Source organism: Cervus elaphus, chromosome 33 (genome assembly GCF_910594005.1).
Source record: "Cervus elaphus chromosome 33, mCerEla1.1, whole genome shotgun sequence".
Classification (NCBI taxonomy): domain Eukaryota; kingdom Metazoa; phylum Chordata; class Mammalia; order Artiodactyla; family Cervidae; genus Cervus; species Cervus elaphus.
In genome coordinates, this window is record NC_057847.1 from 6,161,441 (window position 1) to 6,189,280 (window position 27,840).

The window sequence follows — 27,840 nt, forward strand, 5'->3', positions numbered from 1 at the left end:
AAAGAAAAAAAGTCAGAATGTTGCAGTATTCTAGGCTTTCTCAATAGTGGACAGACCTCTGAGAAAACAATGTTTCTTTTCCCCAAGCACTAAAAATGCAGGATTCAGCCTCCCCACCAGCATATTATCAGCGCACAGATGTTCATGAAGATACTGCAGCCTCAAACAAAGATACAGACTGAAGTAGTAGATACTTGCCTGATGTTTAATAGCATCATACAACAATTGCCTTCCAGAAGGGCTATCAAAATCCCCAACAATCCAAAAAGTTACTGGCCTAATAAAAGAATCATCTGTAGAAAAAGAAACACAACACACTGAGCGGGAGGAGGGGAGAAAGCACATCCTATGTTTCAGTACTGCTGTTAAGTCAGATGACTTCTGCAAACCATGCAAGAAATAAAGATACAAAGCAAAAGCAGCGAAACTTTGATACTAGAATGAAAGCATGAAAACCATCCATGTGGCTTAATTAGAAACTAGAAACATGCATTTATTAATTTATTTTGGTTTGGGCATCTGTTAGCACGTAAAATGAAAAACAGTCTTTGAAAGTGTGGGTAACATATGATAGTCTTTAATCATATTCATTTGTAACTTTCTAAAATATAACTCTTTACAAACATACAGAACTTATCTGCATTGATAAATTATCTGTTACCCACAAGTTCCAGAAACATTCCAATAAAGTAGCGATAAATTATGAATTACAACAGTGCCTGAACCACATAAGATAATTAATAAAAATTAATAAAAGGAATAGAACATTCTGAAGTTTAAAGTTACCATAGATTTCCTTGGAGGACATTCCTGGACAAAAGTAAAGGAAAAAGAGTAGAAGAAAAGAAAATGTCATTTCTCTAATTAATGCCAACTTAAGAGACAAATTTTAAATAATGCCCAACATCCTCTATGCCTTTTTTCTGGTTCTTAGTCCCATTTGTGTTACAGAACTATACAAGGACTCCTCGGAATCAATTTCTTTGAGGAACCAAATGAAGCAATTGCCTGTACTTAAATATACATTTGAAAAGCCAGAATTTCTCTCTGGGAGAAAGCTACAATGGTAATAAAAATAGCTACCCTAAATGACAGTCGGTGCTTTGAAAGGGTAATAAATGTGACCAGAGAGGAAAAACATCTGTCTGCCATTAAAAGGGTATCATTTTACATAATTTTGATCTGCATAAAGAACTCTGTATCAAAATCAGTTTAAAAATGTACACAAGGATTTCTTGAACCAAGTTTCCCTTGTGGCTCAGCTGGTAAAGAATCTACCTGCAATGTGGGAGACGATCCCTGGTTGGGAAGATCCCCTGGAAAAAGGAAAGGCCTCCCACTCCAGTATTCTGGTCTAGAGAATTCCATGGACTGCATAGTCCATGGGGTCACAAAGAGCTGGACATGACTGAGCGACATTCACTTAACTTATCTTATAAATTCTAAAAATGTAATCCAATGTTGTCATTGAAGAGGTGAGTCAAACCAATCTGCAGTCCATTAAGCCATTTTTACATAATTCTTTTTCATTCTGAACCATGAAAAAATTTTTCCTTTTGCCTTTTATGTCTACTATGGTAGCTCAAGTGGTAAAGAATCTGCCTGCAATGCAGGAGACCCTGGTTCGATTCCTGGGTCAGGAAGATCCTCTGGAGAAGGGTTAGGCTACTCACTCCAGTATTCTTGGGCTTCCCTGCTAGCTCAGACAGAAATGCAGGAGACCTGGGTTGGGAAGATGCCCTGGAGGAGGGCATGGCAACCCACTCCAGTATTCTTGCCTGGAGAATCCCATGAACGGAGGAGCCTGATGGGCTACAGTCCATGAGGTCACAAAGAGTTGGACATGACTGAGCAACTAAGCACAGCACACACAGCACACAAAATTTATAAAGATAACATCTGAATTTTCAAATAAATATATAAATTAAATTTAAATAGGTTAATTTCTAGACTCAAATAATTATACCAAAAATCAACAGAAATTATGGAATCACTTTCTCAATAGACACTAAATTTTTGTAAATACTAAAAAAAAAAAAAAAGTTGAATCCAAGGTAAGCCTAAAATGTATTACCTTTCTTAGTCAGATAATTCATACTGTTGGCTATAGCAGCAGTCTTGCCTTGGGAATCCAAGACGGTAAATCTAGCATAATCATCCACAAAGAAGTTATCTGAAAAAAAAAATTAAAGTAGATTTATAATTAACATGCCTAAATTCAATCTAATGTTAACACTCAATTGATAATCTGATTTGACCATAATATATGTTTTAACAAAATGCATAAGCAAAATATGTTGTTCCAAGTTCATTGAACAAGTTAACAACATGACCCCTACCTCATTAATCATATTTTAAGACACAAAGAGAAAATGTACCCATCTGACACATAACTCTCATATATGTGTTAGTTTGATGATTTAAATTAATTCTATTCCTACTCTTTCACTTTATACCTAGAGGATGATCTTTTAAAGAGACTCTTTAACTTCATCTCTCCTTTCCATAGTCCATCCCTGCAGTAGACTCTTCCCTATTCTATGTGGGGATAAGAGGGGATAAATGGGAGAGAAAATATAAGAAAACTCATATTTTAGTTATTTCATGTCTATCACAATAACATTTTTAACCTTAAAAGAAACAAGAGGTCATTTTTAGATATATATTTTCCCTATTAGTGCCTATGGGCACTTGCTCTTATTAATCACTTCCCCTCAGATTACTCTTACCAAAATTCCAGCTTCATCAAGTCACTCTCTTGCTCTAAGTACTTCGTAATTCCTTCCTACCTACAAAGTGGTCTCCAGCCTGGTATCATAAACCCTCTATCTCCAGCAATCATCCCAGGTCTCTGCATTACTCACACCCCAATACAAATGCCCTGCTTTGTGCCCCACCCTCCAAGCACAGCTTGCTTGCCCACCCTCCCATCTATTGGTCTGTACACCCACACACCCATCTATCTTTTCAGCACAGCACACCGAGGGCCTACTATCCGCTCAATCAATGTTTTAGTAATGGTAAGCAATTTACGACAGACATAGTCCATTCATACTGTTGGCTATATGCAGGGGAGGGGAGGAAGCACCATGGCCTTAAACTTAGTTGCAGGACAGCAAAGGCCAAGAGCAGTGAAGATGATGGAGCGATAACCACTGGGTGAGGAGGACGCCAGTTACTCCTTCACTGACAGCTTCAAAATGCTCACCAAGCGGACTACGTCCTTGCCACTGTGGACTAGCACCATGTCACAGCTGAGAATGGTAACACTCAATGGAGAAAGATATCCCAAAACACAGAACTGTTTTTATGTTCCTTATTCATCAGTACTCCAAAGATAACTTTTTACAGCTTAATTTACAATGATGGAAACAACAGACAGGATGAAGATTCATAACACCGCCTGCCTTGCACTACTAATTCTTCAGGTAAAAAGTATTTTCTTAACTACTTTTTTTTTCAAATATAAGTATACATGTGAATTTTTCCTCTGCCTATATTTAACCATTTTCTTCTGCCTGAAAGAAAAGGAATTTAGTTTCAAGTAGAACAGAGCTGCAATAAAGTACCAATCACAAATAGATCTATATATTTATCGTACTCACTACCACAACAAACACACTTGGTTTTGACTTCACCATTACACATATCCTTTCTTCCCCAGTGAGATTTCCTGAGCAAACAATGATATCTCTATTTTATTTCCTGCAGTTTGTTAAAGTGGCCTCCATAGTCTCCAGCAAAGGCAAAAGAACAAACTGCACCTGGGGTTAACTTCTTAACAAGGCTTTGTTTTTTTTTCTCATTTTCCAAAATCATTTATTTTTAAGTGAAGGAAAATTGCTTCACAATATTGAGTTGACCTCTGCCATATATCAACATGAGTCAGCCTTAGGTATGCACGTGTCCCCTCCGTCTTTAACCTCCCTCCTCTTCCCGCCCTTCCAGGTTGTTCCAGAGCCCCAGTTTGAGTTCCCCGAGTCACAGAGCAAATTCCCATTGGTCATCTATTTTACACATGGTAGTGTATATGCTTCCATGTTTCTCTCTCCATTCATCTTACCCTCCCCTTTTTCCCCCATCCATGTCCACAAGTCTGTTCTCTATGTCTGTGTCTCTACTGTTGCCCTTAAATAGGTTCATCAGTACCACCTTTCTAGATTCCATTAGATGCATTAATTTATAATATTTGTTTTTCTCTTTCTGACTTACTTCACTCTGTATAACAGGCTCCAGGTTCACCCACTTCATTAGAACTGACTCAAATGTGTTCCTTTATATGGCTGAGTAATATTCCATTGTATATATGTACTACAGTCTCTTTATCCATTCATCTGTTGATGGACATCTACGTTGCTTCCATATTGTAGCTATTGTAAATAGTGCTGCAGTGAACATTGGGGTACATGTGTCTCTTTCAATTTTGGTTTCCTCGGGGTATATACCAAGTAGTGGAATGGTTGGGTCATGTGGTAGTTCTACTCCCAGTTTTCTAAGGAATCTCCATACTGTCTTCCACAGTGGCTGTATCAATTTACATTCATACCAACAATGCAAAAGGGATGTCTTCTCCACACCCTTTCCAGCATTTATTGTTTGTGGATTTTTTGATGATGACCATTCTGACTGGTATGAGGTAATATCTCATTGTAGTTTTGATTTGCATTTCGCTAATAATGAGTGATGTTAAGCAACTTTTCATGTGTTTATTAGCCGTTTGTATGTCTTCTTTGAAGAAATATCTGTTTATGTATTTTGCCCACTTTTTGACTGGGTTGTTTGTTTTTCCGGTATTCAGTTTCATGAGCTACAAAAAGGTATGGTATTCTTGTGGAAACAACCTAAACATTAATCAACTGAGGAACAGATAAGCAAAGTATGGCCTGTCTATACAATGGAAAATGAATCAGTCATAAAAAGGAAGTTCTGAGACAGGCTACAACGTGGATGAACCTTAAAAACCTTTATGCTTAGTGAAAGAAGCCAGTCACAAAAAACTTCCAATTATATAAAATATCCAGAACAGAAAAATCCACAGAAAGAGAAACTAAATTAGGTAGTTGCTGAAGGACAGGAGAAGTGGGAAATGGAGAGGTACTACTAATGGGGTACATGATTTCTTTTGGAGGAGTCTAAAATTAGATAGCGTGATGATCACAACTTTTGAGAATATTCTAAAAACAGTACACATTACAACTTACACTTTGAACAGTTGACTTTTATGGCAAGTACGATATTTCTCAATGAAGCTTTATTTATTAAAAAGGCATTCTTAAGTCCACCGAGTAAAGCTCTCTGAGATATTTGTCAACATTATTGCTGAAATTGACACCAGAATTAGGAAGAAAACAGTGGCTTAAGAGCTTTAGGACTGTAAGAAAGTCCATAATCCAGGACCATTCCTACCATCTAGTGCCTATGTTGAGCTGGCATTTAAAAGACACTGAATAACTTTCAGAGTTTACAAAGATTTATCCAGGAAGAATTTCTCTCCTCTGAAGGAAACTCTTGTAAATTTAGAGGCTCATATAATGAAATCAAGGTACAAAGAGTTTAAACAAAATTGTATCACAATCTTGGGTTATCTTCTGAACATTAGAATCCAATAAATACAGGATTTTGAAAGACAAATCAAAAAAGCTTAAAGTGTTCCTGAAATGTTACTTACTGGTTGCTGTTAGGTCCAGGTATTCTCGCTCAGCTGTCAAAATCCTAGAGTTGATTCGTGGAACAACATTTGGCTGATTCATGATATACTCTACCACATCTTGGTCATGGGACAGTTCACCCTACAGGAAAAAAAGAGACAGGATTCAGGTAAGATGCACATTAAACAAATATGAGTAGTGTTCAGTCACTCAGTCGTGTCAGACTCTTTGTGGTACCATGGACTGTAGCCCACCAGGCTCCTCTGTCCAGGGAATTTTCTAGGCAAGAATACTGGAGTGGGTTGCCATTTCCTCCTCCAAGAGATCTTCCTAACCTAGGGATCAAACCTGTGTCTCCTGCATCTCCTGCGTTGCAGGCGGATTCTTTACCCACTGAGCTATTGATCAATAGCAGTTTATTAGGAACTAAGAACTCACTAACTTTATATTATCTTCTGACATACTAGTAACAGCTAAAAATAAAAGTTACCCCATTATAGGTTCCTGTCGTTGCCAAGCAAGACTCTTTATGCACAGTATTTCTAATCTGTTCAACAATGTGAGCTAGATGTGGTACAGAAAGGTTAAATGACTTACTCAGAGCCACAGAGCTAATGAGAAGTGCATATGAAATGCAAACCCATGTTTGTTCAATTTTGCCACAGAGACAAGCCAGCTTGAGAAACTGGAGTTAACACAAGCAAAAATCCATCTTGAGACCTACTCACAGTAAGCTTCTCTTTAAGAAGAAAGCAAATGACTCCACTAAAGCAGTTAATATACTTTGAAAAAAAAAAAAAAAATTACCCCAAGCCTTTTTCAAACTCAGGCATCCAAATAATCCTGTATTTCTAGGGTCACGATTACACTGGGGAAGAAGAAATCATGTATCATTAACTCCTCCCTTTCATACTTCTCATGTTATAGAAATACTTGTACTTCATGAAGGTGATCTAGTATATGTAGCTGTGGAAACTTATAAACTTTCACACTGAAAATATTTCATATAAAACCGTACTTCAACATGATTTTCAGGGGAAACAGATGTGAATCAAATATACACAGTCAAGTCTTTAAAAAATCCATTCAGGCATCTTCTGTGGCTACTTATCTCAAGAGCAATAACTCACATATGAAATCTCAAACTACAAGCCAATAATGAGCATACAAACCAACTACCGGAGAAGGCAATGGCACCCCACTCCAGTACTCTTGCCTGGAAAATCCCATGGATGGCGGAGCCTGGTAGGCTGCAGTCCATGGGGTCACTAAGAGTCGGACACGGCTGAGCGACTTCACTTTCACTTTTCACTTTCATGTACTGGAGAAGGAAATGGCAACCCACTCCAGTGTTCTTGCCTGGAGAATCCCAGGGACGGGAGCCTGGTTGGCTTCCGTCTTTGGGGTCGCACAGAGTCGGACACAAGTGAAGCGACTTAGCACCAGCAGCAGCAAACCAACTACACAATTCAAAAGACTTACAAAGGTACTCGATGACTCAGTATAGATGTAAGCCCATGTATATAACTTTGGTCTCTATTATAAAAGCCTAACTGAAGGAGGGCAATTTGGCAACATCTATCAAAATTATACATACCTTCAAATGGAGCTCACCTACAAACACACACACACACACACACACACACACACAGTGATTGTTTGCAGAAAGAAAAATGAACAGTGAGGAACAGGAATGTTTAAGTGACAATTTTGCTTCATTTATACCTCTATACACACTTTGAATCTCACACATCTGCGTATCCCAGAACGCAAAGATTCTTCAATATATGCAAATCAAGCAATGTGTTCTATCATATTAACACAGAGTAAAAATCATATGATCATCTCAAAGGTGTAGAGAAAGCTTTTGACAAAGTTCAACACCCATTTATAATAATAATAATTAAAAAAAAACTCTCCAGAAAATGAGCATACAGAGAACCTACCTCAACATAATGAAGACCAGATATGACAAACCCACAGTAAACATCATTCTCAATGGTGAAAAGCTGAAAGCATTTCCCCTAAGATCAGGAACAAGACAACAACGGCCACTCTCACCACTCTTACTCAACATAGTTTTGGAAGTCCTCATCATGGCAACCAGAGAAGAAAAAGAAATAAAAGGATGACAAATTGGAAAAGAAGTAAAACTGTCATTGTTTACAGAAAATCCTTTAAGATTCCACCAGAAAACTACTGGAACTAATCAGTGAATATGGTGAGGCTGCTGCTGTTGTTCAGTCACTGAGTGATGTCCGACTCTGGACTGCAACCCCATGGACTACAGCACACCAGGCTCCCCTGTCCTCCACTATCTCCCGGAGTTTTCTCAAACTCATGCCACTGAGTCAATGAATGCCATCCAACCATTCCATCCTCTCTCGCCCGTTTCTCCTTTTGCCTTCAATCTCTCCCAGCATGAGGGTATTTCCCAATGAGACAGCTCCTCACATCAAGTGGCCAAAATACTGGAGCATCAGCATCAGCCCTTCCAGTGAATATTCAGGGCTGATTTTCTTGAGAATTGACTGGTTTGATCTCCTTGTGTCCAAGGGACTCTCAGGAGTCATCCGCAGCACCACAGTTCAAAAGCATCAATTCTTCATTACTCAGCCTTCTTTATGGTCCAATTCTCACACCCATACATGACTACTAGAAAAACCATAGCTTTGAGTAGATGGATCCTTGTCAGCAAAGTGATGCCTCTGCTTTCTAATATGCTGTCTAGGTCTGTCATAGTTTTTCTTCCTAGAAGCAAGCATCTTTTATCATGGCTTCAGTCACCATCTGCAGTGATTTTGCAGCCAAAGAAAATAAAGTCTGTCACTATTTCCATTGTTTCCCTATCTATTTGCCATGAAGCGATGGGACTAAATGCCATGATCTTCATTTTTTGAATGCTGAGTTTTAAGCCAGCTTTTTCACTCTCCTCTTTCACCCTCATCAAGAGGCTCTTAAGTTCCTCTTCACTTTCTGCCGTTAGTGTGGCATATCTAAGGTTGATATTTTGCCTGGCAATCTTGATTCCAGCTTGTGATTCATCCAGCCCAGTATTTCACATGATGTATTCTCTATATAAGTTAAATAAGCAGAGTAACAATATACAGCCTTTATGTACTCCTTTCCCAATTTGGAATCAGTCCGTTCCATATCCAGTTCTAACTGTTGCTTCTTGACCTGCATACAGGTTTCTTAGGCGGCAGGTAAGGTGGTCTGGCGTTCCCATCTCTTTAAGAATTTTCCAGTTTGTTGTGATCCACACAGTCAAAGGCTTTAGCATAGTCAATGAAACAGAAGCAAAGTTATCAAGGTACAAAATTAGTGCACAGAAATTACTTGCATTCCTAACAACAAAAGAATAGACAGAGAGATTAAGGAAACAATCCCATTTACCATCGCAATAAAAAGAATAAAATACTAAGAAATAAATCTACCTAAGGAAGTAAAATACCTGAACTCTGAGAACTATAAAACACTGATGAAATAAATCAAAAGAGGACACAAACAGAATGAAAAATATATCATGTTCTTGGATTGGAAGACTCATTGTAGTGAAAATGAATATACTACCTAAGCAATCTACAGATTCAATGCAATTCCTATCAAATTACCAATGGTATTCGTCAGAGTTGCAACAAAGAATTCTACAAATTGTATGGAAACACGAAAGATTCTGGATAGCCAAAGTAATCTTGAGAAAGAAAAATGGAGGAGGAAGAATCAGATTTCTTGACTTCAAATGATACTACAAAGTTACAGTAATCAAAACAATATGGTACTGGCACAAAATCAGAACGATAGACCAACGGTACAGAATAGAATGCACAAAGATAAACCCACATGCCTGTGTTACCTAATCTATGACAAAAGAGGCAGGAACAGACAGTGGAGAAAAGACAGCCTCTTCGATCAGTGGTGCTGGGAAATCTGGACAGCTACATGTAAAAGAATGAAATTAGAATACTACCTAATACCATACACAAAAATAAACTCAAAATGGATTAAAGACCTAAATGTATATAGACCAGACACTATAAAACTCTTAAAGGAAAACACACAAAAAAGACTCTCTGACATAAATGACAGCAAGATCTTTTTTGACCCTAAAATAATAAAAATAAAAACAAAAAAACAACTGGGGACCTAATTAAACCTAAAAGCTTTTGATCAGCAGCTACGTAAGGAGGCCCCAGTAAAAACTTTGGATACCAAAACTTGACTGAACTTCCCTGGATGGCAATACCCGACATGTTCAGTCAGTTCAGTTGCCCAGTCGTGTCCTACTCCTTGCAACCGTTTGGACTGCAGCATGACAGGCCTCCCTGTCCATCACCAACTCCAAGAGTTCACCCAAACTCATGTCCATTGAATCGGTGATGCCATCCAACCATCTCATCCTCTGTCATCCCGTTCCCCTCCTGCCTTCAGTCTTTCCCAGCATCAGAGTCTTTTCCAAGGAGTCAGTTCTTTGCATCAGGTAGTCAAAGTATTGGAGCTTCAGCTTCAGCATCAGTCCTTCCAATGAATATTCAGGACTGATTTCCTTTAGGATGGACTGGTTGGATCTCCCTGCAGTCCAAGGGACTCTCAAGAGTCTTCTCCAACACCACAGTTCAAAAGCATTCAAGTTCAATTCTTGGTGCTCAGCTTTCAGTTCAACTCTCACATCCATACACGACCACTGGAAAAACCATAGCTTTGGCTAGACAAACCTTTGTCGGCAAAGTAATCTCTCTGCTTTTTAATATGCTGTCTAGGTTGGTCATAACTTTTCTTCCAAGGAGCAAGCGTCTTTTAATTTTATGGCTGCAGTCACCATCTGCAGTGATTTTGCAGCCCCAAAAAATAAGTCTGACACTGTTTCCTTGTTTCCCCATCTACTTGTGATGGAGTGATGGGACTGGATGCCATGATCTTCATTTTTTGAATTCTGAGTTTTAAGTCAGCTTTTTAACTCTCCTCTTTCACTTTCATCAAGAGGCTCTTTAGTTCTTCTTCACTTTCTGCCGTAAGGGTGCTGTCATCTGTGTTTCTGAGGTTATTGATACTTCTCCCAGCAATCTTGATTCCAGCTTGTGCTTCATCCAGCCCAGCATTTCACATGATGTATTCTGCATATAAGTTAAGTAAGCAGGGTGACAATGTACAGTCCTGACGTACTCCTTTCCCAATCTGGAACCAATCTGTTGTTCCATGTCCAGTTCTAACTGTTGCTTCTTGACCTGCATACAGACTTCTCAGGAGGCAGGTAAGGTGGTCTGGTATTCCCATCTCTTTCAGAATTTTCCATAGTTTGTTGTGATCTACACAATCAAAGGCTTTGGCATAGTCAATAAAGCAGAAGTAGATGTTTTTCTGGAACTTGCTTGCTTTTTCGAGGATCCAATGGATGTTGGCAATTTGATCTCTGGTTCCTCTGCCTTTTCTAAAACCAGCTTGAACATCTGGAAGTTCAAGGTTCATGTACTGCTGAAGTTTGGCTTGTAGAATTTTGAGCATTACTTTGCTAGCATCTGGGATGAGTGCAATTGTGCGGTAGTTTGAACATTCTTTGGCATTGCCTTTTTTGGGACTGGAATGAAAGCTGACCTCTTCCAGTCGTATGGCCACTGCTGAGTTTTCCAAATTTGCTGACATATTGAGTGCAGCACCTTCACAGCATCATCTTTTAGGATTTGAAATAGCTCAGATGGAATTCTATCACCTCCACTAGCTTTGTTCGTAGTGATGCTTTCTAAGGCCCACTTGACTTCACATTCCAGGATGTCTGGCTCTAGGTGAGTGATAACACCATCATGGTTATCTGGGTTGTAAAGATCATTTTTGTATAGTTCTTCTGTGTATTCTTGCCTCCTCTTCTTCATACTTCTGCTTCTGTTAGGTCCATATCATTTCTGTCCTTTATTGTACCCATCTTTGCATGAAATGTTCCCTTGGTATCTCTAATTTTCTTGAAGTGATCTCTAGACTTTCCCATTCTATTGCTTTCCTCTATTTCTTTGCATTGATCACTGAGGAAGGCTTTCTTATCTCTCCTTGCTATTTTTGGGAACTCTGTATTCAAATGGGTGTATCTTCCTTTTCTCCTTTCCCTTTAGCTTCTCTTCTTTTCTCAGCTATTTGTATGGCCTCCTCAGACAACCATTTTGCCTTCTGCATTTGTTTTTCTTTTTATAACTCACTGCTGAACCACCAGTGACAGGAGAATGTTGGATCCCAGCAAAAAAAGGTACCCCACGTCCAGGGGCAAATGAGAAGCCCCAGCAAGATGGTAGGAGTTGCAAAACCACATTTAGAATCAAACTCCATACCCACCAGAGATGCTTGCAGGGCTCAAACAAAACCTTGTGCATACCAGGACCCAGAGACCCCACAGAGACTGAGCCAGAACTGCGTTTGAGTGTCTCCTGTGGAGGTGCAGGTCAACAGGGGCCTGTCACAGAGGCAGAGGCTCTGCATACAACCGATCTGGGTCACACAGCCTGTGGCATAAGCCCTCTTGGAGGAGGTCCCCATTAGCCCCACCACAGAGCCACCAAGCAGACGACCCACAAACTGCAGAACAATTATATCCCACATCAAAGAGCTGGAAGGATAATATAACCTGGCGTCATAGGGAAAATACATAGAATATTTACATTTGGAACCTTCCGAAGCTTTGCTGTGTGCACCTCAGCCTTCAGCTGGCTCTGATACATATTCTATTACTTTAATAATGCTAAGTGTAAAAACCACACTATTCTGAGTTCTGTAAGCCATTCCAGCAAATTATCATAACTGAGGGGACACCTGCATTCGTAGCTACTTGATCATAAGTAAGGGTGGCCTGAGGATCTCTGAACTTGTGTCTAGTGTCTAAAACAAAGACAATCTTGTGAAGAACTATGTCCTTAATCTGTTAGGACTATGTCCTAACTCTGGGCTGTGTGGTGTCAGAAGTCATCACAAACCAAAAGACTAATAGAAGAAATAAAGGGTAAAAAGTTCAAAATGTTAACTTACATATCTGAGAAACACAGTGACGGTATAGCCACAGAATGGTTTTTCAATATCGGCACTATTGACATTTTGGACTAGATAACTCTTTGGAAAGGGAGGTGATATCCTGCTGTTTTGGAAGGGAAGGGACGTCCCGAGCATTCCAAGAGGTTTAGCAGCATGCCTGACTCATTCCCACAAGAAGCCAGTAGTACCTCTTTCCTCCCTGAACTATGACAACGAAAAATATCTCCATACATTGCCAAATGTGCTGCCAAGCGGGGCAAAATTGCTTCCTGAGACCAACTAATGAAACACTATATGGCTATCTTAAAAAAACTGAGAATACTCTATATACCAAATTAGAAAGACTTATAATATTAAGTGAAAAAAACCAAGGTAGAGTATAGTTATGTATTAATAATTTGTTACCACTTTGAATAAGGGTTAGGAAGGAGTAAATTTTCATTGTTAGCATACAGATACAAAAAAGTTCCAGAACAACTCAGAAGAAACTTAAAACAGCAATTACCTACTTGTAGATGGATGACTATATACAGGAGATTTTTTTTTACTTTTATAAATAACCACGAGAATTTTTAAATAATTAAATACACAGCTCAAAACTGACAAATCATTTGAGTCTTTCCATTTCATCAGTCTTAATAATCATCATTTATAAGAATGCCAGACCTTGATTTCCCTCTCAAGCCACTGAGAATCCTTAAGTATACTGAGGTTTTTTCTGTCTATACAATGCTTTGGGGTCCTGAAATATCTGTACAGTAAGTCATATTTTGTTGTCTTGAAAAGCAGAAAACTCAGAGAGTAGAAATACCGTAATTTGTTGTAAAAAACAAAACAAAACGTAACATACTATAAGTAGGAAAAACTCAAGAGTTCCACTCTAGACATGCCATTGTCATTTGAAAGATGACAATGTTTTCTATACAGAAAATGTTAAGAAATCTACACACACCCACACAAAAAACTAATAGAACTAATAAACAAGCTCAACGTGTTTGTAGCATATAAGATCAATATACAAAAATCAATTGCATTTCTATTCACTACAAATAAACGACCCCAAAATTAAAGAAACAATTGCATTTACAATAGCATCAAAAAGAATAAAATATAAAATACTAAGCAATAAGTTTAACAAAAGTATAAGACTTCTTCACTGAAAACTATGAAACATCATTAAAAGATAGTAAATGGAAATACATCCTACATTCATGGGTTGGAAGATTCACTATTGTTAAGATGTCAACAGTCCCCAAATTGATCTACAGATTCAACACAATTTCTATTAAAATCCCAATGGCCTCTCTTTGGTAGAAACTGACAAGCTTATTTTAAGATTCCTAGAGAATTGAAAGGGACACAGAAGAGCCAAATCTTCTTCTTTTTTTTTTTAAGGAATACTAACAGTCCAATTCTAAGTTTTATTTATATAAAAATCATTTCCCCAATGCATTAAGGGCACAGTCAGGCTAAAGAATAGCCTTGTTTCCATTAGTAGCCACGTCACAGTATACAGCAAGTCATATTTATGGTGACCTTGACATTTTCTCTCAGTATACGAGCTAAGTCCTTTATATTTTGGAACTAAACAGCCCAGACTGGGACTTTTTCTAGAAACATTAGAAGTCTACTCCAAAGGAGAAATGATGCCTCCATCTCCAGAAACTAAAAACTGTCAGTACATTTCAAATATTAATACTCCAGGTACAAACTTCCAGGAGAAAAGGACCACCTCCAGCCATCACCTTCCTCCCAGATATATGAATATATATACACATGTGCATGCATGTGCTTTGTGTATGCATTAAAGACTGGTAACATGGTGGCTAAATCAGAGATTTGGGGCTATGTTAATTTTCTTTCAACTGCTTTTTCAAGTTTCTTTGTGTTTGGAATTTTAAGATTCATCTGAATATGGAACAAGCACAAAGCATACGTGTAAAGCTGAGTTTTAGGGGCTTTTTGTCGGCTTTAAGTCTCTAATATTTTATTTCCTCTTTCTTTGATCTTTCTCCTAAAAAACAAAGACCTACATGACTGATTAATTAAGGTTTTAGTTAATCAAATTTCACTAGAGATTTTACAAATTTTATAGACAACTGTCTTGTAAGCTGGCCTGATGCAAAATGGCAGAAGGGGCATGTCTGACCACAGAGAGGAGCCCAGTGAAAAGAGTAGATTGAATGGCTGATTCATATCAATGTATGACAAAACCCACTGAAATGTTGTGAAGTAATTAGCCTCCAACTAATAAAAAATTTAAAAATTAAAAAAAAAACAAAAAAAAATAAAAAAGAAAAGAGTAGATTGAAAACCAAAGGTGTTCATTTAAATCAATGTGATTTGGAAAAGTTCCTTTCTAAAACTATTCATTTTAGCAAATAGTGAGTTGAAATTTGTAACGTATATTCAAAACTACACAATGAGTTTTAAAACCACAAGTGTAGTGAAGCCGCTCAGTCATGTCCGACTCTTTACGACCCCATGGACTGTAGCCCACCAGGCTCCTCCATCCATGGGATTTTCCAGGCAAGAATACTGGAGTGGGTTGCCATTTCCTTCTCCAGGGGATCTTCCTGACCCAGGGATCGAACCCAGGTCTCCTGCATTGTATGCAGATGCTTTTACCGTCTGAGCCACCAGGGAAGTGGGCACATAATTATCTTGTCTGAAGCTCACTTTGAACTCAAATCTGATTTTCTTAAATATAATTTCAATCTTAAAACTGTAAAGCAATTGTTTTTCTCTATGCTTGAGCAGTTTTCCTGTCAGGTGGTAAAAATGCTAGGGCTTTTTTAAAAACTTCTTTACTTCAAATTAGCACCATAGTACATATTCATTGATGAAAATATGGTAAATACAGAAGAGTTCAAAGAAAAACAATCATCCATGATCTCGCCATGCTGTCCATGAAAAAGCTGTTCATCTGAGTTATTTATTTCCAGCCTCGGCTTCCCTGGTGGCTCAGATGGTAAAGAATCTGCCTGCAATCCGGGAGACCTGGGTTCAATCCCTAGGTTGGGAAGATCCCCTGGAGGAGAGCACTACAACCCACTCCAGTATTCTTGCCTGGAGAATTCCCAAGGACAGAGGAGCCTGGCAGGCTACAGTCCACAGGGTCACAAAGAGTTGGACATGACTGAGTGACTAAGCACATTTCCAGCCTAACACACACACACACACACACACACACACACGCACACACACACACATATACTTACGTCACCTACCCAGACACATTCACATATACACAGTAATAAGATCAGCCTAGCCACACTATCTTATATAATTCATTTGCTGGTACATGGCAACACGTTGTAGACATGTTTTTAGATAGTCTTAGTTAATGTCTTTTTAATGGCTGCATTGTGTTCCACCATATTGTTGGATATTTAAATTATTTCTCATTCTTTGCTATCATAGTGACTGCTTCAGTATACACTTATATATTTCACATTCATATGTTTACACATTTAATATTCACAGAAGAGTCAAACATTCTTAAAAACAGAAAAACAGAAAGTTGGAAAACTCACACTTGATTATGACAATAATCAAGACTGGGAGGTACTTAAATAGGAAAAGTAGGTTAATGGAAACAACAGATGGTCTAAAAACAGACCTATACATTAGTGGGCAATTTATTTTTGACATGGGTACCATGACAAATTTAACAGTGAAAGGCTATTCTTTTCAAAAAGGATACTGGGGCAGCTAACTGAATAGTCAAAAAGATATCCAGCTGCATGTCTCAAATTGGACATGGAAAAAGAGATGGACTCCTACCTCACTCCAAATACAAAAACTACCTGAAGATGGATCAAAGAACTAAACATTAAGAGAAATAACTATAAAATACTCAGAAGAAAACATAGAAATCTTCATTACCTAGGATTAAGTAAGGGTTTCTTACATATGATACAAATAGTACAAGCAACAACTAAAAAAGTAAACTGACACTACCAAAAAGTAAAAATACAAACCAGAAAATGAGAGAAAATATTTGACAATTATATACATATAATAAGTAATTCATATCCAGAATACATAAATAACTCTTATAACTCAACATTAATAAAACAAATAACCCAATTAAAAACAGGCAAATAATCTGAATAGACATTTCTCCAAAGAGGAAATAAATGGTGAATAAGCACAGGAAACAACGCTTAACATCACTCATGTTTGAGTAATGCAGATCAAAACCACCATGAGATATCACTTCACACCCACCAGCCTATAATCAAAGAGACAGACAATACCAATTACAGAAAATGGAACGTGTATACATTGCTGATAGGAATGTTTAAGTGTGCAGCTGCTTTGGAAAACAGTCTGGCAGCTCTCTTAAAAACAGAATTACTGTTAAAAATAGAACTATATGGGCACGCAATTCCACTCCTAGGTATATACCCAAGACAATTGAGAACATGTCTATAGAAAAACTTTTACATGATCGCTTAGCGCAGCAGCATTATTCACAGTAGCCTCAAAGTGGCAATAACCCAAATATGCATCAACTGATGAATGCACAAACAAAACGTGGTCTGTCCATTGGAGGAACTATTATTTGGTGATAAAAAGGAATGAAGTATTGACATATGCTCCAACAAGGATAAATCTTGAAAACATTATGCTAAGTAAAAGAAATTAATCACAAAAACCATATATTACATGAATCCCTTTATATAAGCTATCCAAATAGGCAAATCCACACAGACTGAAAACAGATTGATGGTTGCCAGGGGGTAGGGTAGGGGATAATGAGAAGCAATTGCTACTGGGTGTCAGGTTTATTCCAGGGGTAATAATGCTCTGAAATTAGACAATGGTGACAGCTGCATAATTCTGTGTATATACTAAAACCTACCGCATGTCCACCTTAAAAGGTTGACTTTTATGGCACGTTAAGCCGTATGTCAACAATAACTACACACACACACACATATGGCATATTTCAATTTCTCTATGTCAAAATTCCTTAGAAGCAGAATAAATGTTTCTTAGAATGGCTAAGTTCTTCAGAATTTTTAGTATAAAATTTAATCTTAAAGCCAATAAGTTATTTCAAAAACAATGTACAGACGTCTCATGAATATTTCCCAGAATTTGCTGGGAGTCTACAAATCAGTTGAGAGTGGTACAGAAAACAGTGATACTTAAAAGAATTTTACTGCCTAATACAGAGACTACAAAAATTTAAGCAAACCATTCTCTTTCAAAATCTTTCAAAATCTGAAACACTGCTTACCAAGTACACTGCTCTTTGAAAGAAAGTTGTGGTCTCTAGGATTTTGTGCATTGTAATGGTTTCCAACTCATCAGGGTCTAGCTGCTCCTTTTCAAAGGGCATTCCATTGAATAGGACAACAGGCAGTGGACCAACTCCAGTCTGCTCATAGTAACTTCTTGCTTCCTGAAACACATGGGACCAAAAATAGTATATTTTTGTCATTCCTGAGAAAAATGGAACAAAGCATATTTTTCACACATACATGTTCTAACAAGAAAAAAAATCAACAGAAATATAGAACCCAAGAGATAACTATAGAAAAATTCTTTTAAAAATATATAAAAAAACTAACACAACATTGTAAATCACCTATACTTCAATAAAAATTAATTTCAATATATATATAAAGAACATCATAGTTAACATCCTACTAGGTAAATCTGAATTTAAATTACTGAGTTTTAATAAAACCACAAAACCTTACAAATCAAGAAGTGGTTGAAGGTGGGGATGAGGGTAATTTTAGGCAGCCCAGGCTAACAGATCTGAATTATATACACTACAGCCCAAACTACAGAACAGACCTTTCTGCAGTGATGGAAATATTCTACCTTCACCATTCAATGCAGTAGCCACTAGCCACATGTAGCTATTGAGCATAGGAAACTAATAAATTTCCATTTTAAAAGCCCATGTGACCAGAGGCTACCATAATGGGTGGCACTACTATAGATTGTCATAAATTATTAGTGCTCCCAGGCAGATAACCTGAGATAAAATATTTACATCCAATTCTAAATTTAAAAGGGTCCATATCACTAAAAAAGAAATTACACCTACCGAAACCAAAACAAGGCTGGTGAAAAGACAGTGCTCCAAAAATCACTCTATATGTACTGTACAATGTACAGTGTACTAGTACTTAATACTTAGTACAATGTACTAAGCTCAATCTTTTTTTTCTTCTCAAGGACAGAAGAAGATCCTTGGCAGGGAAATACCAGGTGAACAAATATATCTGAGACTTTTCCAACAGTCAATATAAGGTACATTCCTCCAGATACCAACCACAGACTCAAGACTAAGTTTTTAGAGTAAAAACTATGTTACTATCCAAGACATAAAAAGTTCATAAGACATTCTTGTTAAACACCTTATAATTGATATTTTCTGAAAATAGCAGAAATTCAAAGTATATAACCTTTTTTAGATAGCACGAATAGAAAAATGTGGTAACTAATACCAGTCATAAGCTTAGTTTCAGATCTAGCCACTGTGGTAAATGATACTACAGACTTCTACGATGGACTATAATAGGGCACTGTGAGAAAGACTGCGATCTCACCATTTCTCTACACCATTTCTCTATACCATTCTAGGTTGATCTCTGCCATTTGTCTATACCCTTGTTAAAACTTTTCAAATGTACACCCCCCAGAACTTACATTAATTCTGTTCTTTGACATCTCACCTATTTCAAAGAAGTTCCTAGACACCCAATTTTAATATACTTTGAGCTCTGAAAATTTACTGATGGATTCCCCATGAAAACAAAACAAAACCCACATTATAATTCTCAGTGACAATAGGAAGTAAGTAACATTAGCTTTCTCTAAAAGTGGTAATTGAGTAAAAAGTCAAGAGTGGGAGAGAGATGCTTTGACTTTCCACTTTCACAACCTGCAAAAAGATTATCAGACTAAACAAGAGAATGCAGGCCAATAATCCAAGTCACACTTAAAACTTATATATGAGAGTTTCTAGAAACAGATCACTAAAAATGCTAATTATACACAATTTTGAAACACTGATTACAGAGTCACAAATGAGTCATTCATAAAAGATAACTGAGATTAATAAAGACTCAGAGTTAATCTGCCAGCGGTAAAATGTTGGCATGAATAATTTAGAACTTTTCTTACTTTGGCTTTAAAAGATACAAATATGCACCTATCAGACTATATGCTCTTCGGTTCAAAAGATCTACTTTAATTGTACTCCCTAGTTTTAGAAACAATTACTTCTTTCAGATATCAAACACGGAAGATAACAATGCTTTAGATTTATAGCAAAAGACTCAGATATTTGTAAGTATAATAACATTTGCCAATTGTACTCATTTCTCCTTTAAAAAACATGCACTTATTCCTTCTTTTCAAAAAATCTATTTTCCTTGGGCTTTTTCATATGAAGGGTACATGTCCTGCAAAAATCTTAAAAAATTAAAAAATCTTACTGATCATTAGATTCTTAGGACTTCTGGGAATCTCACAATAACCTTCTCTTGAAAGTATGCAATTACTTAGCTAGGAAATTATGACCTGTTTATATGAGAAGGCCCGCTAACCAGTACAGATGAGGCAAATGGTCAAATGGGAGAAACGACTGAGGAGCTGGGTCTGTGATACTCTCACTTGATTCTTCAGCAAAATCAAGATTTCAGTACATAAAAGACACCATGTGAAAATACCATTTTCTGTGAACCTTATTTAGGGAAAGTTACATACAGATTGGGCTTCCCTGGTGACTCAGACAGTAAAGAATCTGCTGTAGTACAGGAAACCTGGGTTCGATCCCTGGGTCAGAAAGATCCCCTGGAGAAGGGAATGGCTACCCACTCCAGGATTCTTGTCTGGAGAATCCTATGGACAGAGGAGCCTGGCAGGCTATAGTCCAAAAAGAGCTGACAAATCTGAAGCAACTTAGCACACACGCATACAGATACAGATTATACAACTTATTTAGATGAAACTGTTTTATAAATGTAAGGAGCTAAATGTTAAATTCTTAATGATATCTATCTCTTTTATTGATCAATTTCTATATCAATAGACGTAAAAGAATGATCACCTCAAATTTATTGCAGTGGAGACTGCTTCTTGAAACATTTTTCACACATATACACAAAGCCAATATTGGTTGTGAGAGTTTCTTCATTTTTCAATCAATGTATAATCTGCTAAATGAAATCAGAGCTTTAGATTTAATATATTTTTCTTCAGAAGTAGGTATTTCTTTAATAGTGCTTGCTAATTATGCACTATATGGAAGAAACATGACAGCAAAATAGTATGCTATTTTCTTATCATTTTTGTATCTATGTATTTATATTAGCTATCACTGAAAGCCTGTATTTCAAGAGTGAATTATTCATTTGAATATAAATGAAAATTCAAGAAGATGTAATAACCGATTATCTGTTGCACAGGATAAACTGATCATAAGAGGTAAATTTTAGAATGTTATGATTTCTTTTAACGTAACAATTATGTTTCAAGCATTGTTCTAGCAGTCTATTAACATATGCCTTTTCAAGTTTAAAAAGGCAAGTTGGGAGGCTTTACCATACAGGACAGGTATCAAGGTACTGGTAATCCATGCCCTAGAAGCTTAATACTCCTCACATTATTATGCTTTAAAGCCATTAATATTATAGAATATGTCCTTCATCTCTAATACATCCAACTCTGCATATGTATCATTAAAGAATATGTTATTAATAAAATATATTATAAATATTAAAAAAAAATCCTTTCCTCCAATTTGTCCACATTATTTGTCCACATTATGAAAACATTATTCAATGTTTTCAAGCAATTCCTTTTGATATAGCAATCACCCACAATAAAAAAAGGCAACACATACTTTTTCTTCAACAGAATGATAGAAAATTAAAGTTAAACATTTTCCAAATGTGAAATATGAGAAAATTCCATTAATTTCCTCAAATATTCTCAAAGTGGCCCTTCTTTATTTCACTTTTTCTTTTTCTACAGAGTACTACTCATGTTGGTTGTGAAAGTGTGAAAAAAAAAACCACCAGCACGTGCCCATACCAATATTATTTTATTAAAAAATAAAAGGAAAGTGACTGAACAAAAGGTTGCAATACAATAATGGAAACATGTTCACTCTAAACTGAGTAGCCTTCATGACCAGCTTTAACTTCAGACCCAACTGGATATTCCTGAAACTAAGGAGATTTAACACTGAGGCAGGAGTGATTTGGGGGCTTCCCAGGTGGCTCAGCTGTTAAGAATCCACCTGCCAATACAGGAGATGCAGGAGATGTGGGCTCGATCCCTAGGTCAGGAAGATCCCCTGGAGGAGGAAATGAAAACCCACTCCAGTATTCTTGCCAGGATAACCCCATGGACAGAGGAGCCTGGCAGGCTACAGTCCATGGGGTGGCAAAGAGTTGGACACAAGTACGTGACTGAGCATGCATGCAAAGGAGTGATATCAGTTTCATGACTGAATAAGACATCCCTCATTCGTGCCTCCCTCACAGAAAAGCAATGATTTGGCAACCATCCACAGGGAAAAGTGTCTTTGTGGGAGCTCTGGAATCCAGCACCAAATGCCAAGTGGCCTGGGAGAAGTGTTGCCCACCTATGCAGCAGGGAACAGGCAGACGGACCTTGACAATGGCTGTGGCCTCTGCACTGGCCTTTGAGCTGGCTCCAGGGAACTCCTGGGAAGAACTATCTTAAGCAATCACCCATGGATAAGATGCCAAAGAAGGTCTAGGTTTCCAGCAGAGAAGTTCCAGGACTTTGTCCACTGGACACACTGGCAAGACTAAGAGAAACAGTCTGACTTTATTCATATCACTCTCCTCCCAAGTCAGCACTGCTTAAGGACACAAGAGATCTTCTGAGCCTACAATCTCTTCTACAGGGGAAGTAAGAGCAAGGGACTGAGCACTCAGCTTCCCCAGCTATGTGAGATGCTGGCAAAGAGGCTCATTTCTGTTCGGCCCTATCCAGAACACAGAATTATGAGCAGCTTCACCAAGTGGGAAGAGGCTGGGAGAGCAGCAGACAGTGCTCTTCTGGCATTTAAGGAAGGCAGATCCTACTTACTGCATCAAGAAGCTCACCTAAGAGCCACCCAGGACATCTCATTCACAGATCCCCCCCAGATGGCTCATGGGCACCCTACAGTGCTCTACACACCTTTACCCACATAAACCTGCACACATTGGCTGGCTCCCAGTATACAATCCTGATAATGGCAGGAAGAGTGAACTTCACCAATGGCTAATGAGGACATACAGAAAGCCAGTCCACATCCGTGGGCCAGAAACAGACAAAAATTTGAGCTGTAGTGCCACTTTGGAAAAAACAAAAAACAGAGGCCTGTCAGCACCCAGCCTGGGGCACTGTAGAATCAAGAGGAGTTAAACAAGCTTCAGAAATCTGCACAAGAGGGAACAATAGCATAGAGTAGGGGTACCCACAGATGTTCTGAGAAAGCCTCAGAATTCCTAACAAGGATGGAATGAAAGGTATTTTTCTCCCAAAGCAGAGAGCAAAGACTGGGAGAAGTGACTACTTCTGGTAACAACATAAAAATGCAACAAATATAAAAATTATTCAAGAAACTATAACATTACCTAAGGATCACAGTAATCCTCCAGTAACCAATCTTGAAGACATGAAAATCTGCAATTTACACAATAAGGAATTCAAAATAGCTGTTACACAGGGAAACTCAATGAGCTACAAGACACAGAAAGACAATTCAGTAAAATGAAGAAAACAATACACAGACAAAATTAGAATTTTAACAAAGAGAGAGAGAGCATAAAAAAGAACCAAACAGAAATTCTGGAACTGAAGAATATAATGAATGAAATAAAAAACAATATAACAAGAAAAAAAAAAAAAAAAAAAATATAACATTAACATCAGAGTGAAAGCAAGTAAAGGAAAAAAATCTACAAGTTAAAAGAAATTTTGCAATTATACAGTCAGAGGGCATCAGAGAAAAAAGAAATTAAAGAAACTTAACTCTACAATGACAAGAGTATTCAGATGAAGCATGAGAGAGCCCTCAACCATGAATTTTGTAGCAATGACCTCCACACTCAAAGAGAACACAGAGTCACTAGAATTCCCCTCTAAAGATGATGCAGTTTACACATGAAACTCCATCTTTCTGTTTTTCAATATAAAGAATATGCTGATGAAAAGCAAAAAAAAAAAAAAAGTTTTAAAAGTAACTAAGGCTGTAATAATTTGCTATTAAATATACATGGTAAAGAATCTGCCTGCAATGCAGCAGACCTGGGTTCAATCCCTGGGTTGGGAAGATCCCCTGGAGGAGGGCAGGGCAACCCACTCCAGTATTCTTGCCTGGAGAACCCCCATGGACAGAGGAGCCTGGTGGGCTATTCCATAGAGTCACAAAGAGTCAAATACGACTGAGCGACTAAGCACAGCACAGCACTTACAATATAGAATTAAATTGTGATGTCCAAAATAAAAAGGAGGAGGGAACGAAAGTAGTTTTTATAAGTGATCAAAGTTAAAGCATCAACATAAAAGAGACTGTTAGTATCTACAAAATATTTTATGTAAGACTCGTAGTGACCACAAAACAAAAATCTACAGTAGGTTCACGAATGATAAAGAGAAAGTAACCAAAGCATACCATTATGGAAAATCATCAGTTCACAAAGGGAGGCAGCAAGAGAGGAAGAAAAACACAGGAAATACAAATCAGCCTCAAATAACTAATGAAATGGTATTATATGTCCCTTACCTATCAATAATCACTGTTACTGTATTAAATTCTCCAATCAAAAGGTATAAAATGGCTGGACAGATTAAAAAATAAGACCCAACTATATAAGCCTACTTATTGTTGCTTTAAGAATACAAAAAGACTCAAAAGTGAAAGAGAGGATAAAAAAGATACACTATTCAAGGGGAAACCAGAAGAGAGCAGAGGAAGCTATAGTAGTGTTCAGTTGTCTTAACTTTGTTTGAAACAATTTTAATAGACCATATTGTGACAGTTGTCCCATCAGCAAGGATTTCTTAAAAAACTTATCAATATTGGTGAGTTTTTGCATAGCCACTTTAATACTGAAGATGGGAGGAAAAAAGCAACCTTTCTGACGTAATTATGCTTTATTCAGAAAGGTAAAAACACAACTGAAACTCAAAAGAAGATTTGTGCAGTGTATGGAGAATGTGGAATGTGCCATGACTGTGTGTCAAAAGTGGTTTGCAAAATTTTGTGCTGGAGATTTCTCACCAGACAATTCTCCACAGTTGGGTAGACCAGTTGAAGCTGACAGCAATCAAATTAAGACATAAATTGAGAAAGGGAAATAGCTGACATACTAAAAATATCCAAATCAAGCATTGAAAATCATTTTGCACCAGCTTGATTACATTAATTGCTTTGATGTTTGGGTTCCACACAAGTGAATAAAACCTTCTTGACTATATTTCTGCATGTGATTCTCTATTTGTAATGAAAACATTCCGCTTTTAAAACAAATTGTGACAGGTGATAAAAAGTGGATATTACACAATAATGTGGAATGGAAGAGATCAAGGAATCACCACCAACCACACCAAAGGCCAGTCTTCATCCAAAAAAGGTGAGATTGTATATACAGTGGGATTAGAAGGGAGTCCTCTATTATGAGCTCCTTCCAGCAAACCAAACAGTTAATTCTAACAAGTACTATTCCCAATTAGACCAATTGAAAGTAGCAGTCAACAAAAAGCATCCAAATTAGTCAAGAGAAAATGCATAATCTTCCACTAGGATAATGCAAGGCCACGAGTTTCTTTAATGACCAGGCAAAAACTATTGTAGTTTGACTGGGAAGTTCTGGTTCATCTGCTGGATTCTCCAGACATTGCACCTTCGGATTTCCATTTATTTCAGTCTTTGCAAAATTTTCTTAATGAAAAAAGTCTCCATTTCCTGAAAGGCTATAAAAGGCACCTGGAACAGTTCCTTGCTCAAAACAATAAAAAGTTTTGGGAAGATGGAATCATGAAGTTGCCTCAAAAATGGCAGAAGGTAGTGGAACAAAATGGTAAATATGCTGTTCAATAAAGTTCTCAGTGAAAATGAAAACATGGTTTTTATTTTTACTTAAAAACCAAAGGAACTTTCTGACCAGCCCAATAACCATTACTATTTGCAAATGACATGATTTTATGTGTAAAAAACTGTAAAGATTGCACTAAAAAATTATTAGGAATAATAAACAAATGCAGTAAAACTATAAGATATAAAAACATATAAAATATGTTGCATTTCTATATGCTAAGCACAAAGAGAAATTAACATTTATAATCACAACAAAAACAATAGAACACCTAGGAACAAATTTAACCAGGTGGGTGAATGACCTGTAACACAGTGAAAACTGTAAGATTGTTGAAAAAACTGAAGAAGACACAAATAAATGGAAAGATATTTCATGCTCACAGATTGGAAAAATTAACCCTGTTAAAACATTTGTATTACCTAAGGCAATTTATATTACAGATGCAATGCAGTCCCTATTGAAATCTCAAGAACATTTTTCATAGAAATAGAACAAAAATTCTGAATTTATACAGAAATATAAAAGACCCTAAATAGCCAAAACAATCCTGAGAAAAACAACAAAGCTGGAGGTATCATACTTCCGAACTTCCAATTATATTACAAAGCCATAGTAATCCAAACAGCATGGCACTGGCAGGAAAACAGATACATAGATCAATGGAACAAGAAATAACAGCCCAGAAACAAAACCAAATATATAGGGACAATTTATGACAAAGGGGCAAAAAACATACAATGGAACAATGATAGTTTCTTCAACAAATGGTGTTGGGAAAAATGAACAGCCACATGCAAAAAAAAAGAAAGAAACTAAACCACTGTCTCATACCATATACAAAAATTAATTCAAAATGAATCAAAAACTTTAATGTAAAACCTGAAACCCCAAAACTCCAAGAAAAAAGAAAGGCAATATGCTCATTAACATTGGTCTTAGCAATATTTTTCTAGATATGTCTACTCAGGCAAGGAAAACAGAAGTAAAAATAAACAAATGGGATTATATCAAACGAAAAAAGCTTCTGCACAGCAAAAAAAAAAGAAAAGAAGTCACTAAAATGAAAAAACTACCTACAAAATGAGAGATATTTGCAAATAATATCCAATAAGAGATTAATATGCAAAATATATATAAAGATCTCAAACAACTCAAAACACCACCACCAACAACAAAAACAACCTGATTAAAAAATTAGCAGAGACCTGAATAGACATTTTTCCAAAAACATACAGATGGCCAACAGGACATGAAGAGATGTTCAATATCACTAATCATCATGGAATACAAATCAAAACCACAGCGAGCTATCACCACACACTTGCCAAAATGACTACTGTAAAAAAGACAGACAACAAAAAATTCTGGTAAGTATGTGAGATGGTTGGATGGCATCACTGACTCAATGGAGACGAGTTTGCGTAAACTCCGGGAGTTGGTGATGGACAGGGATGCCTGGTGTGCTATAGTCCACAGGGTCGTAAAGAGTCAGACACAATTGAGCAACTGAATTGAATTGATGTGGAGTAAAGGGAATTCTCTTGCACTGTTGGAATGTAAACCAGTGCAGCCACTATGAACAACAGCATGGAGATTCCTCAGAAAAGTTAAGAATAGAACTAGCATATGATTCAATAATTCCACTTTTGGTTATTTATCCAAAGAAAATGAAAATACTAATGCAAAAAAATATATGCACTTCTATGTTCATCATGACACTGTTTACAACGGCCAAGATACAGAAACAACGCAAGTGTCCATCAACAGATGAATGGATAAAGATATGAGATACACACACACATGCTATAGACTGCTGCTGCTGCTAAGTGACTTCAGTCGTGTCCGACTCTGTGCGACCCCATAGATGGCAGCCCACCAGGCTCCCCCGTCCCTGGGATTCCCCAGGCAAGAACACTGGAGTGGGTTGCCATTTCCTTCTGCAGTGCATGAAAGTGAAAAATGAAAGTGAAGTCACTCAGTCGTGTCCGACTCTTAGCGACCCCATGGACTGCAGCCTACCAGGCTCCTCCATTCATGGGATTTTCCAGGCAAGAGTAGACTGCTACTCAGCCATAAAAAGAAGATGA

At 37.4% G+C, this 27,840-nt stretch overlaps 1 protein-coding gene across 1 annotated transcript in view; it reads right to left on the bottom strand.

Annotated features, from left to right (window-relative positions):
- UGGT1 (UDP-glucose glycoprotein glucosyltransferase 1) overlaps positions 1 to 27,840 on the bottom strand; it is a 112,871-nt gene that overhangs the window by 42,086 nt on the left and 42,945 nt on the right. Inside the window, exons 18-22 of the mRNA XM_043894221.1 lie at positions 17,908 to 18,072; positions 5,669 to 5,789; positions 2,075 to 2,173; positions 787 to 810; positions 199 to 293 (exon numbers count right to left, since the gene is read on the bottom strand). Of these exons, the coding sequence (XP_043750156.1) occupies positions 199 to 293; positions 787 to 810; positions 2,075 to 2,173; positions 5,669 to 5,789; positions 17,908 to 18,072 (504 nt within the window). The remainder of the gene's footprint in view (positions 1 to 198; positions 294 to 786; positions 811 to 2,074; positions 2,174 to 5,668; positions 5,790 to 17,907; positions 18,073 to 27,840) is intronic.